General features: G+C 47.4%; 1 protein-coding gene across 1 annotated transcript in view; it reads right to left on the bottom strand.

Moving 5' to 3' along the window:
• Positions 1-15,934, bottom strand: part of ahr2 (aryl hydrocarbon receptor 2) — a 70,329-nt gene that overhangs the window by 18,600 nt on the left and 35,795 nt on the right. Inside the window, exons 3-4 of the mRNA XM_061716122.1 lie at positions 5,127-5,275; positions 4,961-5,050 (exon numbers count right to left, since the gene is read on the bottom strand). Coding sequence (XP_061572106.1) covers positions 4,961-5,050; positions 5,127-5,275 — 239 coding nt within the window. The remainder of the gene's footprint in view (positions 1-4,960; positions 5,051-5,126; positions 5,276-15,934) is intronic.

Raw genomic sequence — 15,934 nt, 5'->3', positions numbered from 1 at the left:
CCTGCTTTTTAAGATAGGAGGAATGCTGTATCAATCTACCCCTTAAATATGCCTTAAAAGCGTCCCAGACCACCCCCTTGTTATTCACCGTCCCTTCATTAATTTCCCAATATTCTAATATTTGCTGTCTGATAAAATCACAAGAACGTTCATTTTGGAGCTGTGATATATTAAATCTCCAGCGTGTGGCGCGCTTCTCATTCTCAGTCTTAAATCGCAAGGTCAAATCTACCGGACCATGGTCAGTAATCACAATATTTCCAATAGAGGTCTGTTCTACTATCGACACTAGTTGCTTCGACACCAAAAAATAATTGATCCTAGAATATGACGAATGTGGGTTGGAAAAGAAGGTATAGCCCCTCTCCTGGGGATGCAGAAGCCTCCACACGTCCACCAGACCAAGTTCTTCTGAAATTGAATCAATAGCTATTTGGGATTTTGGAATAGGCCTAGATCTATCTGCATTACCCGATCTATCTAATACATTGTCCCTCACTTGATTAAAGTCACCTCCAACTATTACATCAGTATTCTCCATATTCCGTATTATTTTGTTTAAGTCAAAGAAGAACTCTGGCGAGTCTACATTGGGGGCATATATATTTACCAAGGAGCATCTTTTCCCCATTAACTCAATATCAAGCGCTACCCATCTCCCCTCAGTGTCATTTTTCTGTTCATATACCTTTGTGATTATATTTTTACGTATCAAAATAATAACGCCTCGTTTACTGGAGGAGAATGTGCTGTAGAAAATCTGACCCACCCAGTCCCTCTGTAATTTTTGGGATTCTGTCGGGTCCAAATGTGTTTTAAATACATCAAGAGTTTCCTTCTTTTAATGGCAAGGTTAGCCCCCTTTACATTCCAGGTAACTATTTTAAGTGTCCCTGTCATAGTGATAGTTCAGTTGTATTACATGCCCCACGCCCTGCTCTGATGTCACTATGGGCCCGATTTACTAAGATCCTAAATAAAGAGTACCGGTACTAAATTGGGTGTGCACTGAAAAAGTTTGCGCGTGCTGTTTGCGTGTGTTTTGCGGGTGATCAACTAAGATTGCGTGCGCAATTGATAACAGGTGCAAACTGCAGTATTTAAATGAGGTGTTGCGCGCGTCTTAGGGTTTGCGAGCGCAAACTTTGCATGGAGAGTCTGGATGAATCCGTGTATCATTCGTTCTTTCCATTTTCAATTGCCAATCAAAAACCAAAACATGAAAAAGTGACTGGTTATGTTGTTATTATTTTTTTTATTATAACACAAAAAAACGGAAAAACGGCTGGTTTTTCATATTTCAATTTTAGGCACAGATCAAAAATACGAAATCGAAAAACGGGCCACAGGACTGAATTTGATTTTAATATTGAATTGGTCGGGTTTACGTGACCCCGCGGTGCTCGGCATGATCTGAGGAGAAAAAGACAATCAGACGCAGAGCTGGAGAGCGCTTTGATTCAATCTATTTATGAGTTAAGTTTTTATTCAGATGTCCACAGTATATTGCAAATATTATATATTATATAGCAAACACTGACAGTAAATGTGTGACAGACGGGACCATCATATGGCAAGAAGAGAAGAGAAGTGTTCAGTTGTGCTATGTATTGTGGAGCACGACCCAGCATAAGTTTTTCACAATGCATGTACTTGTACATTCTGTGTGACAAATAAACACCTTGAACCTTGAACCTTGAACAGCGCACAGAGCGCACACTAAAGGCTACGCCGTCGGTTTAACGCAGAACCATAATTCAGGCGAAGCTGCAGTCTGTCTGCGCTGATCACAGACACAGCGGGTCGGAGCGGATTTGGTCATGATGTTTAACCTGTGTTTTGTGATTAATAAGCACGGGTTTTAATTAAATGTAATTTACGAAGGATGATTTCACGTTCAATAAGATAAGTAATCAATAAAATACAAAGGTTTGGCACAAAGGCTTGGCCTGCTTGTGGGCGAGTGGAGGGGGGCACAATAAGAGAAGGTGGCAAGATATAAGGCGAAGAACTAAAGAAAAAGTGGCCTTTAATAAAACTTGTGCAACCATTTTTAAAATAGCATGCAGCAAAATAAAGACTCTCTCTCTGCGTATTCTTTGATTTTGGATGTCGCCTCCTTGCCACAATAACAGCAGCAGCAGATTAGCACCTTCCTTTCGAACATATTAAATACAGACGCAATCACAATACGCGCAATTACTTTCAGGCTTGGTAAATCTCATTGCGCGTGGTAAATGGACCAATTTGCATCTTCCCCTCCCAGTATTTAGCGCTCTCTGGCGGTTACGCCCCATATTGATTATTCATCAGGGCAAAAGTACTAAATGGATTGCGTGTGCTATTCTGCGCATTTCAGAGACGCAGTCGTCTTTGCACGCCGTTAGTAGATCAGCTCGCACATTGGTTTGCGGGTGCTGTCAAGTTTGCACAGGTTTTTACGCACGCAAACCTTTAGTAAATCAGGCCCTATGTGTATTCAAATATTCAGAGAGATGTTCTATGCTTGTCATAAGAGTGGTCTGCGGTGTCACCATACTATCCAGCCAACCAGAATGTGCTAAACTATTGAAAACAAGAAATAATAAGAAAACTGTCAGAAAAAACACATTCGTTACCAACCCCTGGCAACAAAGACCATCCAACAGGTCCTGGTCAGCTGCCATCCTCAACTTTTGATAACGAAAAGAAAACAACCTACTATAATAGGTCCGTGGGACTAAAAGTGCCCGGCTGCCAAACACCCCACCCCCCCTCGTGTCCAATTCTCTTATTACCCTTCTATTTGTGCATATCAGACTGTAACTAATAATCTATTGTAACTGGGCCCCTTTAATAGCAACCTCAGTGCAAGTCTATACCCATTGTACAAACCTAGAAAAAGTCAGACCAGCCACTCCAAGTTCCCCTCCCCTCCCCAGACAATTCACAATTATACATCCACCCACTGCCAGTACACACAAATATAGTAATCCGCCTGAGATGTTCAGTCCTCAACATTGAGATTATTGACCACTAGTGCGGTCTTTTCTGTCCCAATCCCCAGATAATCAGGCAGTCTGCACCCCCGTTTTGACTATAACCTCAATAACATATTTACAAAACATATATGAATTATGTTGTAGTGAAATTATAATGACTCCCATTGCCATAATAGTCCCGTAGGAGCAATATTGTCTCTAATTAACAAAAAAGCAAAAAGGTAATATGAATGCTCATGAACGGTTAATTGAAATTACAGATAATATGTCTTACATCCTTCATATAGAGTGCTAGTGGCTCCTCATCTCTGGTTTCTATTTCTGGTAACACGAAGTCCAAGTCCCAAGGGGTTGCGTGATGCTCTGTCGCCCCCTGGTGGCTGATCCTCAGCAGATGCAGAGTGGAGATGAAAGCCTGCGCCTCTGCGGGGGTCTTGAAGAAGTGGCTCTTGTTGTTCACCGATATCTTCAGTATATCCGGGTACAACACGGCATATGATACACCTTCCATCAGTCGAAGTTGGCGTTTAGCTTCGTCATATTTTTTGCGCTTCTGCACCGTTTCTCTAGACAGGTCCTGTCTGAAGTAAATGCGCTGGCCCCGCCACTCCACGTTGCCCTTCTCCCTCGCCGCTCTCAGCACCGCCTCTCTCGCCCCGAACCGGAGGAACTTGACCAAGATGTGGCGGCTATATCTTGCTTCAGGATTTGGCTTGGGGCCACATCTGTGAGCCCGCTCCATCTCAAAGCCCCCGCCAATGTCCAAGCCCCTCCTCCAGCAATGTACCCACAAACTCCTCCATATTTCTCTTCTCAGAGTCCTCCAAAACACCAACAATACGAACATTATTACGGCGCCCCGCGTCTTCCAGATATGTCACCCGTTCCTGAAGCTGCGTCATAGTTTTATCCACTCGAGTTACCTTTTCCTCTCTCGTGTTACATCCATCTTCTAGCGCAGAAATGCGGGTTTCAGCCTCCGTAATTCGGCCCCCGAGCCGCTGTACCTTCGTCTGGAGAGACTCGAGGCTCCCTTTCATTCCTCCGATGTCGGTTGCGATTCCCTGCAGCATGGACTTTATGCTGGCTAGCTCCGTGGCTGTATCACACCGGGCCTCGTCCGTTGCTGTCAGCTCCTTTTCATCCTTCTTCTTCCCCCGCGTGCTTTGTCTTGTTTGGTCTCCTGGCATGTTGTCTATTTGTTCTTATCACTATTAGACTTATATTCGAGCACTATCTCATTTTTAGAGGGGTGTAATGTGTTTGGCTCTGCGGAGCTCCTCACTTCGCAGCCATTCCGGACGGCGTCCCACGTGACTCAGCGGTCCTGGACAATTCTGACTAAAACTAGACTAAAATGCTCAGACTTTTAGTCGACTAAAACTTGACACGACTAAAAGGAGAATGAACATGACTGAAACTAATAAAACTAAAATGATAGCTTGACCAAAGGACTAGACTAAAACTAAAATTGAAACAGGCTGATAAAAACAACACTCCACCTCCTGCTCCACCCCTCCATCACTCATCCTCAACTCTGCGCCTCTCGTCAGAGATGCAGCAGCCGCGGTCCTGATGTGGGTTTTCTCTGCAGAAACACGAGGGCAGGTGATGATGGAGCTGGATGCAGCCGCAGCCGACCCCACCCTCCACCACCACACCGCCCTCTCATCACTGACAGTCAAACTCTCAGACTGGGACGTAACTCATCCTGTCAGCAGAGTCTCGGATGAAAACCGAGCAGAAACGATTTCCAGCAAAGCAAACAGAAGTAAAACCCGCGACGGTTCCTGGTGTGAACTCCAGCGCAAACACAGCTGGGCCCGGCCCGCTGAACACGGCGCCATCTGCTTCAGATTACTGAAAACATGTGACGGAGGCGTGTGTTGACTCGGAGGATAAGATCCGTTCGCTTCTGACGCCGCGGCATTACTTCCACACGGATCTGTGGCACTGCACCGGCGGCCCTCTGATCTTACCTGGTGGAAGCCCAGGAAGTCCTGGATGGTGGGCGACGTGTAGAAGATGTAGCCTTCGGCGGTGACCACCAGCACGAAGCCGTTCAGCGCCTGCAGAACAGACAACACATGTCTCCGGCTGCTTCCTTAAACCACTTCATCACGTGGCTGTAGCAGATGATCTCACCTGGAGCAGCAGTTCCCCCTCCGAGAAGCTGACGCCATCGATGGAGGTGGAGAGTGGAGGGGCGGAGGCGGGCGGAACGGCTGCACCTCCGAACAGCAGGCTGCGCTCGCCGGTCCAGCCGGATCCGGTCTGGCCGGCCTTCAGGGCAGCTGCGGGGAGACGAGACACAGACTAAAGACACAAGGCTTCAAGACTCCCGTCTGGGAGGGAAACTGAGTCGTGCATCTCGGGCGGAGCTCCGCCGACGGCGCTGAACCAGCAGCGGCGAGGGCGCAAGAAGGAGAGCCGCTCATCTCTGCTCCTATCAGGGTGGAGCTGCCTGATGCTTCCCTTAACCCTCCCTCCTCTTCATCAGCAGCTCTTATCACCGGGAGAGCAGGGAACCGGCCCCATCACTGTTACACATCCTGTCAGAGAGGAAGCAGGTGGTCTCCAGTGAGAGGCCGCTTTCAGGGGACGATGGACGCGCTGATAGAGCAGGATGGAGGACAGATGCAGCTGAAATCTGATCAACCATCAGCATGATCCAGGCTGGATCTGAGCAAACACCCCCAGGATGCTTTGTTGGGATTTTTTGAACCCTCAAATTAAGCCCCACCCTCGTAAACTCGAGGGGGCACAAAATCACCTGCTGTTTGGCCTCACAGACTGATGACAGCGTCGAGGGCGGGGGGTTGGGTTACCTCTAAATACAATCTTTACAGGATTTAAGAAGGCGGGTTTTAGCCACATGAACAAAAACACCACTTTAACAGAATAGCAATGGGGAAAGACATCAGCGCCGCTCTTAGAGAAGCAACAGTTGATGCGCAAAGTCATCAACAGTATGTGAATACTTTAAATTTAGTCCCAAAGTACTTTTGGACTTGATACCAGACCAGCACAAAAGCCATGTTGGAGCACAAGATCAAATTATGGTATACGTCAGCTCCTACATTTGATGTTTTCTGGTCATAAATGTGTTTACCGCCATGAAAAACGTGTTTTGTTTTTTTTTAAACGCGGTGCGTCCGAAATGCCATACTAAACAGTAAATACTCAAAAAGTATACTTAAGTTCGGCACACTTTTGAGTAAATATCAGTAGTCTGCATTAATTCAGACGTACTACTCAGAGCGCACACGTCACTTCCTGCCATTGGGAGGGGGAGTTGTTACCATGGTAACAACTCCTGTAACCGCAGCAGTAGCAGCTGTTACCATGGTAACAGCAGCAGCAGCTCCGCTGTATATATGTGTGTATATATATATATATATATATATATATATATATATATATATATATATATATATATATATATATATATATATATATGTGTGTGTGTGTGTGTGTGTGTGTGTGTGTGTGTGTGTGTGTGTATATATATATATATATATATATATATATATATATATATATATATATATATATATATATATATATGTGTATATATGTATATATATATATATGTGTGTATACCTGAATAGCATAACCAGTAGTGTGACTACCTGCAGAACGTATTTTAGCATGAAAGCCTGCATTTTTAACGTACATCAAGCATCCTGTATCATAGCTACATGTCTGCCGTTTGTAACAAAGCAAACCGCGTGAAACTCGGTTGAAAATTAAGTGAATTATTATTATTATTATTATTATTATTATGTATAGTATATCTTATTATTAGTATAGGTATCGGATAGGTGAATGGATGAATGAATGGGATGCCTGGGTCTGGGGCCCTCCGTTGTCGGGCCCACGCGGGTGTCGTCCTGTTGGGGGGTTCCCTCTCTCTGGGCCCGTCTCCGGTCCCCCCCGCTGCCTCTGCGGCGGAGCGCCCCTCTGGTCTTGGAGGGCCACTTTCGTGGGGGCGGGTGCACCTGCCCGCGTCGGCTGCCGGGGCGGCTCTGTCTCTCCGGGCAGGCTGGCCCCCTGCCGGGTGGGGGTCGTTGGCCTGGAGGGTGAGGGCCTCCTGGCCACGTGTCCGGCCCGGACCGGGTGGCCGGGGATTGCCAGGGTCGCGGTCCGCCGCGGGATCTCTGGCTGCTTCTTCCCGCCGCCGCCGGGGGGGGGCCTCGCAGGCGGTGGGTTGCCTGCCTCCTACTTCTCCCCTCTGTGGGGTTGCTGGTGGCCTGGGTTCCGGGTTCTTCCTTGTCGGCCTCTGGTCTCGCGGGTGGCGGGGTTGCTCCCCCCCTCCCTCCCCCACTATAGATACACTTCAGGTGGAGCTTTGTTTGGTTTATTACACACACACACACACATACACACACACACACACACACACGCACACACACGCACACAGCTACATAGACATATACACACTCACGCACACCACACACAGACATAGCCACAAAGACATGTACACACGCATGCACACATACACATACACATACACACACACACACACACACACATATAGCCACTCAGTCACATACATATACACACACATACACAGCCACACAAACACATACATACACACACGCACATAGCCACAAAGACATGTACACACACACGCACGCACACACATATACACACACACACACACACACACACACACACACACACACACACACACACACACATGATCATATACATACACGCATACACACACATAGACATACACACTGGCTTGTTCACCTGCATGCTTGCTCTGTAGTCTTTGGGGTTAGGTAGCGGTAGCTTAGCTCAGACTGCGATCAGATCTCAAGATTTTGGTCGATTGCTGTTCGTGTGTCGGTCGGCTCCGTACCGGTTTCGTGTTTTGTTTGTTTTTTTTGTTGCAGATTTTCAGTGCTTGACGTGTCTCTCCGTGTGTTCCTGCTTCCTGGATTTGCAGTGGATGTCGTCATCCCCCCCCCCCAAAAAAACAAAAAAAATCACTGGGTTTGTATGTGTATATTTATGTATGTGTATGCATATGTATGCGTATATATATGTATATATATTAAATATAGTAATAATGCACATATATATGCCTTTGGTTTCTACCGTCATGGTATCAATCATCAATATGTGTGCAGACAAGGTAAAAAAAAAAAAAAAAAGAAAATGAAGTGAGTTATAGTTATTTTACTTATGCAGACACCTCCTTCCTCAATAGAAGTGAACGGACTGGAGTCAAAGCGAGACCGATCCAAGATGGCGGCCAGGCCCAACGTTCTCAGACAGTCAACGAGGCGTCTATGTATAAATGTCTATGAGGTAGACTGGTCCGATGCAGCATTGCATTCTGGGATATAGTAGGCGAGGTAGACTGGTCTGATGCATGCTGCGGATTTTTTCCAAATCAGTAAAACATCCGGGTATTTTTCGCACACTGCAGATTTTGCTTCTGTTCACATACAGCATACTACTTACTACATTTTGGCTAAATCAGTACGTACTAGTAGTACAGCATGCAATTTCAGAAATGGACACATACTGTTTTTGCATACTCATTAGGGTGGAAGTATGGAATTTCGGATGCAGCCAGTTAGCAGAAGCTAAAGTGCCACCGGAAAATGATTCCTACCGAAAACAACTTGTTCCATCCACCATAAAAAGGTTCCTTTCATGGTTAGACTTTATGTCATAAAAATATGTAATTTAGTGTGAAACAGTGCCCTGTTTCATCCAAATATGTTATTTTTAACATATTATTTTTTAACACATTTGGATATGTGGTGCATTGGTTTTGCAGTGCATTTTTTAAATCTTTTGTAATTTTGTATAGGAGATTTTTGTTGGACTGTTGGAGTAAACATGCTGGCCCTTTTTATTTTTATTTTGCTGTGCAAACCTGTTGTTTAATAAACTATATTATTATATTAATTTGATACATTATGGTTTTTATTAATTGAACCACGGAAAAAATCATTAGAATAATAGTCCAATTACTCGTTAGATTAGTCGAATAACCGATAAAATAATCGCCCATTGATCGTTTTAAAACATCATTTACCCCCAGCACTACCGTATTTTCGCGACCATAAGGCGCAACTTTTTTTTTTTTTTTTTTTTTTTTAAATGTGCCGGGCGCCTTAAGAAACGGTGCGCCGTGTCTATTACCTGAATTACGGTAATGTAAGGCCGGCCACCATGTGAATGGTAAAAAGAGAAGGGGGCGGGGGAAGCCCCGGTGAGTTGCGACGTGAATGAGACTCCACTGAGCTGATTAATGCGAAACAGATGATGAAAACGTTTAAGGATTTGCTTGATGTGTAAAGTGAAATAAAATACAATCAAACTAAGTTTTGCTTCCGCTCTATTTAAATAAGCACACTTGTTCTGCAGCGCGCGTGTGTTTTGCATGTCGGGAACCGAGGAAGCACCTGCCGTGGGTTTGCGGGTCCGATCGCCGGTTCCCCGGGGCAGATCCGGCTAAAATTCCAGTGCTCTTTCCCCGGGAGCCCCTACAACAGTGCAGGCGGGCTCCTCCGGTCCCGGCTGGTCGGAACCGTCCACGTTCCCCGGTTAAAGCAGCGGCTGGAGCAGCGCGGTGATCGGCGCTGCTGCAGCCGACTTCCTGGTTCCCCAAGCGGGGTCCGATGACCTGGTTCCCGGCCGCTTTGCGAGCAGAGATTTCAGGGGTCTGTCCCAGGTCGGATCAACTTCAACCTGCGAGATTTTCAGGCAAATCTGTCGGTTTGATCTCCAGTAACCAAGATGCAGAGGATGCGCTCAGGAGCCGCCAGGCTCCCGCCGCGGGTTTGCCGGGCCAGGGCGCACCATCCCCGGGGCAGATCCGGCCGAAATGCCGCTGGTCTTTCCCCGGGAGCCCCTGCTCCCATACAGGTGGATGGCTTCGGTGTCGGCCGGTCCGAACAGGTCACATTCCCGGTTAAAGCCGCTGTGACGCGCGCTGCTCCACCCCGCTGGGGAGAGACGGGCTCTGCGCGGTGGAGGATCCGCACAACGGGGTATGAAAAGTTTATTTACTGTTGTGCAGAAAGTGACTGACACCGAGGAAATTCGGACTGGCGCAGCTGAATTAGCGGAGCTCTTTAATGCAGAAACAGAGGTTTTGCTCCCGCTCTATTTTTTGAATAAGCGCTTGTGTGCTTGTGTGTGCGTTCTGCATGTGTGTGCGTTCTGCAGCGGGTGTGTGTGTTTTCCGGCCGGCGTGTTTTGCGGCACGCGTGTGTGCAGCTCTGCTCTGTAGACTGCGCCTTTTGGGTCGGTGCGCCATATGTATGTTTTAAATCTAAAAATGACACACAAAAATGAGGGTGCGCCTTTCCACACGGTGCGCCGAATGGTCGCGAAAATACGGTACATGAAATATTCAGAGAAGGACAAAAGAAAGTCCAAGTTAAATGTTACAATCCGGTAACGTTTGTCTGAAACTGGGCTCAACATCCTGCTGCTGAAGCTACTGAATCGTGGATATACTTAGTATTTCCCACCCCATCTTTTTGTTAAATAATTTGTACGCAAGTGTAAACAGTCTGTTGCATCTTAAAGTTAAAGTGATGTTTGTGCCGTGAAGGAAGATCCAGCCCGGGTCAGAGCAGTCTTGGACCAAACGGACCTTCAGCTGGAGCTGTGGAGCTTCCAGTCGTGGTTCCACCGCGCCGAAGGTGCACGGACACCCCGAGAGCAGACGGCTGATCTCATCCCTCGCGCTGCGCCTGTGGAAAATAGCGCCGCTCGCAGAATCCCACATAATTGGATATTTTCCTGTTCCAAAAACGGGAACAATCAAACCAGATGGGCTGCTGAGAGCCGCGGAGGCTTAGCGGAGGGAAACGCAGGTTTATGCAGCCATCTCAGATTCCTTCATGTGCAGTCGTGTGGGTTTACGACATTTCATGTCAGAGAATCTCTGATCAACCAACAGAAACGGGAACAAAGACTCCAAGAGCGGAAACAGCAATAAAAAAAGGACGTGTATCAAAGCCGTTGGACATCAGGACACGTGTGAAGCGGCTGTGATGACACAGAGTCGCCTCCATTTCTTCCTCTGCACAGAGCACGCCCCCCCCCCCCCAGAGCCGAACCCGTCCCTCCGGACCAGGACCAACACCAGGAACCTCCTCCGTCCTCGGCCGCCTCATATCGGTGGCTCTGCGTGCCATTTAATGTGATTTATGGCCAGACGCAGCAGCGCCGATCGATTTCACGCTCCCTCTCCTTCCAGGATTCGAGGACTGAATCCTCCTCCGCCGCAGCAGCGTTTCCCATCGTCTACGGCTTATCTCCTGTGTTTATTTAGTGGTTTATTTGGTTACCACAAGGCTTTACAGTCACAACACCTTGTTGATCCTGAATAGAGACCTTAGCGGGACAACATGCGGGTGTGGAGCGGGGAATCCGTCTGGGCATGCTCAGAGCGGTCACGCTTCTGCGTCAGAGTATGGCTAACAAGCCAATTTAGTTCCAAGACGGAGAAGAAAAGAGGAAGTATGAAGGCGAAGTCCCCGCTCCACAACTATAGCCGGGGTCCGGACTAAGACCTGTATCAGAGACCCAACCTCCTCAGACCCGTCAGCCGTCGCGTCTCTGTTCACAGTGATGGACCCGGCAGGATCTACTGACCGAGCAAACTACCACCTTGTACCGCCTGGTAGCGGGAGAGTGCACCACTCCGTTCGCCAACCACCAAAAATAAAAGAAGAGAAAAAGAAATAAAAAGCGAGAAGCAGCCCAGAATACCAAGATCAACACCTACTGTGTTTTCCAGAATATAAGTCGCTCCGCAGTACAAGTCGCACCAGCCATAAAATGCATAATAAAGAGGGAAAAAACATATCAGTCGCACTGGAGTATAAAGCCTGATTTAAGGATCTGCGTTAAACCAAAGCAGAGCCTACGGCGTTGCCGTGACGCCATCGTGAACCCTTCGGATTTCTCCCTCACTCCATTTCGCCGTGGTGTAGTACCCCCCCAGAGCGCTAGTTGATACTTTGTTTAGCTTCCGGCTTTTCCGGTCACAGTGAATCAAAGACATAAAGACAATTATTGAGAAAAAACCAAAACAACCAAAAAAAAACAACAAAGAAATCACACTGAAAAGAGCGCTGAAAGTTCACGACTGCTTCACGAACCGGAACCAGAATTGCGTTGCTACCAAGCAAACCAGCCCTCTCGGTCTGCGTCTGCGTTAACCCTAACCCATGTGAAATGATATACCGGTAATCATTTCAATAATGTGTTAATAATTTCACACATAAGTCGCTCCAGATTATAAGTCGCACTAGGGCTGAACGATTAATTGCATTTGCGATAATATCGTGATGTGATAAAAAAAGATTTTCTAACCGCAAAGGCTGCGATTTGACCAGATCACGTGATCTGGTCACGTTGCCGGCAGCGAAAAAAAGTGAACAGTGTGTCCGCGTGTCGGCGTGTAACCTAAATCTACCATGGCCTCAGTGTTAGGGCTCGGCCAGGCAGGGCTTTATAAATATATGGGCTTTATACATGTATTAAATATATGAGCGCGGAGTCGGCGAGGAGCTGTGCACGGCGACGAGCACAAGCCGGGCGCACAGTGAGTCGCGCTGTGAAGCCTGAATTATGGTTCTGCATTAAATCGACGCAGAGCCTACGCCGTAGCCTACGCCGTAGGGTACACAGCGTACCGCGTACCCTAGGCGTAGGCTCTGCGTTGGTGTAACACGGAATCATAAATCAGCCTTAAACCACACCTGCAGCCCATCAGCTCATCAGGAGGTTAAACAGCGGGGCTGCGAGTTGTTCATTGCTGGTTCGTTTTGTTAACTCCGAGCTTTGTTGGTTTGTTTGTTAGTTTGCTGGTGTTTTTATTTCTCTCTGTGATTTTTGAGTTATTTGTGAAGAAGTTCTGAGTTCCCTGTGAGGAAGGTTTTTTGTTCCCTGTGGGAGTTTTTCTGTGTTTTTCTATTAAACTACGCCTCTATTTGGCTAAAGTTTAACCCGGTTTGGTGTTGTGCGATTGGGTTCAGAGAGAACGACCCATAACACTCGTGTGTACAGACGTGTGTAGACGTGTTAAAGAGGTAAAGCCACAGATTTGTTTTCTTTATTGTTGTAATCTGTGCTTTAAATAAATCTGGCATTGTTTATTATAAAACAATGATTTATTGCTTGTGTAGTTGAAAAATACATGAGAATAGGTATAATCGCATATTAAATCGCAATCGCAATATTGAGGAAGAAAATCGCAATTAGGTTATTTTCAAAAATCGTTCAGCCCTAAGTCGCACCCCAGGCCCAACTCTGAAAAAAACTGCGACGATAGTCTGGAAAATACAGTAAATATCAGAGATGGCGGATGCGCTTGGGTGTGACCTCTGCAGCTTTTACAAGGATGACGTCACCCCTCTGACATAACCCCCCCGTGGACAGTATATCCACTCAGCACCGCGTCAACCCCCCCACCAGGACCCAAAACCCAGCAGGACTTGGTCCGAAGCCTGCAGAAACTCAAGACCACATCCTGCATTCAGACAGATGAACAACAGTTACGGTTCAAGCTGATGTGCATGAGGGATTCCAACGTGCAACTCAGAGCTCCACGTGCCTTGTAGTAAGTAAGTAAGTAAAATTGATTTCTATAGCACCTTTCACAGACAACAGAATGTCACAAGGCGCTTCACAAAAAATTAAACATAAATAATAGCCCAAATAAAACACTACAATAAAAGTATAAATACGATAAAAACAAGACAATACCAATAAAAAAAACTTCCCATTGTAGCGTGCACGTGGTCCACTGACTGCTGAAGGTAGATGCTCAGAACATTACCCACTTACATCATTTCAGATGTAAAATAAAGGATTTCAGAAGAGGAAAACACAGTTTTTCAACCAAATATTTGCAAATAGTTTTTTGGAAAAAAGTATTTCAGTCGGGCCTCCTTAAATGTTCTTAAACTGATCAACGTTATACCGCATCCTGGAAACGTACTTTTAAAGTGAAGCGGCCTCTTTTTTTTCACACAAAACAGAAAACATAATATAAGTGAGTGAAAACTGAATATTATGGGGTTTTTACTCGACAGCTTGTCATTACATTCCTGAGATCTCTGACAACGTCCTCTTTTTTCTTCTCTCCGAACTCGCTGACCCTCGTCATCGAACTCCCACTTCGGTCCGACGCAACCCTTGAAACCTGCCTCATCTCTTCATCTCTTTTCCCAGCACATTCATGAACTCACAGCCCCTCATCCCTTCATCTCCCGGCAGACGCTCTCCAGCAGCTTGCGGTTTTTCTCTCCACTTTGAAACCTGAGAGCTGAATGGAGTCTTTGTTCGGGGGTTGACAGGAGCTCTCTCCCTCTCCCTCTCTCTCTCTCTCTCTCTCTCTCTCTCTCTCCCCCTCTCTCCCCCTCTCTCCCCCCTCTCTCCCTCCCCCTCTCTCTCCCTCCCTCCCTCTGCAGGTCCGAACACGATCAGGGACGACTCTGGAGCTGCAGCGCTCGTCTCGGGCTCTAAATCATCTGCCCGATTATAAACTTGTATCATCTGTTGTCTCATGAGTTTCCTGTGATGTTACTGTCCCTTTAATCAGCGACATGTGCGTTAATTCAGCACAGACTTCCCATAATCGGAACCAGTGATTTCCATTATGTGTCTATTAGGGGGTGACAGACTGAATTTGACGTACAAAATGTGAGACCCAGAACACACAGTCTCCTCCGAGTCTGGCGCCGCCATCAGACCCGGAGAAGAAGACGAAGGCCAGCAGGGAGCATCGGGTCTGGCAGGTGAAAAAGACAAAGGGAGGAACCCTGTAAATGTTCGGAGATCCAGTCTGAGGCAGCGCCGCATCACAAGAGTCCCGGCGGCGGAGGACGGCGAAAGGAGCCCCAGATCCTCCGAGGGCCACATGGCAGAAAAACCACCGAGGACACCAGGTTTCAGTCATGAGACGGACGGGCTGAGAGGACGGACGGGCTGAGAGGACAGACGGGCTGAGAGGGCGGCACACACACACACACACACTTCTGACCCCTGACTTCAGGAATGCTACAGTAATGCTGCATCTGGTGGACATGTCTAAATGTTTACATTCCTGTGTATACACACACACACACACACACACACACACACACACACACACACACACACACACACACACACACACACACACACACACACACACACACACACACACACACCACAAGACTCATGTGGAACAGCCGTGGGTGGGGTCAGAGGAAACCTAGTCCCACCAGGGCTGGAGGACTAAATCTGGTCCCACCAGGGCTGGAGGACTGAACCTGGTCCCACCAGGGCTGGAGGACTAAACCTGGTCCCACCAGGGCTGGAGGACTAAACCTGGTCCCACCAGGGCTGGAGGACTAAACCTGGTCCCACCAGGGCTGGAGGACTAAACCTGTCCCACCAGGGCTGGAGGACTAAACCTGGTCCCACCAGGGCTGGAGGACTAAATCTGGTCCCACCAGGGCTGGAGGACTAAACCTGTCCCACCAGGGCTGGAGGACTAAACCTGTCCCACCAGGGCTGGAGGACTAAACCTGGTCCCACCAGGGCTGGAGGACTAAACCTGTCCCACCAGGGCTGGAGGACTAAACCTGGTCCCACCAGGGCTGGAGGACTAAATCTGGTCCCACCAGGGCTGGAGGACTAAACCTGGTCCCACCAGGGCTGGAGGACTAAACCTGGTCCCACCAGGGCTGGAGGACTGAACCTGGTCCTGATCTTTCCGTAATAAGACAGATAAAGATGTCAAGAGTGTCAAATCCCGTCCAATGTCCCTCTCCGGTGACCCCGTCCATCTCTAGCGCTGCAAAATTTTTCAAACATGTTTCAAAAAAAAAAAAAATAGATCAAATAAAACCTGAAGTGTAAATGATCCGTTACGTGTGAACAGAGCAGCTTTTCAGCAGCGAAGCCCGGTGGACTTT

This window comes from Cololabis saira, chromosome 24 (assembly GCF_033807715.1).
Source record: "Cololabis saira isolate AMF1-May2022 chromosome 24, fColSai1.1, whole genome shotgun sequence".
Classification (NCBI taxonomy): Eukaryota; Metazoa; Chordata; class Actinopteri; order Beloniformes; family Belonidae; genus Cololabis; species Cololabis saira.
Note: the sequence above shows the minus strand (reverse complement) of the source record. Positions and strands in the feature narration are given on the sequence as shown.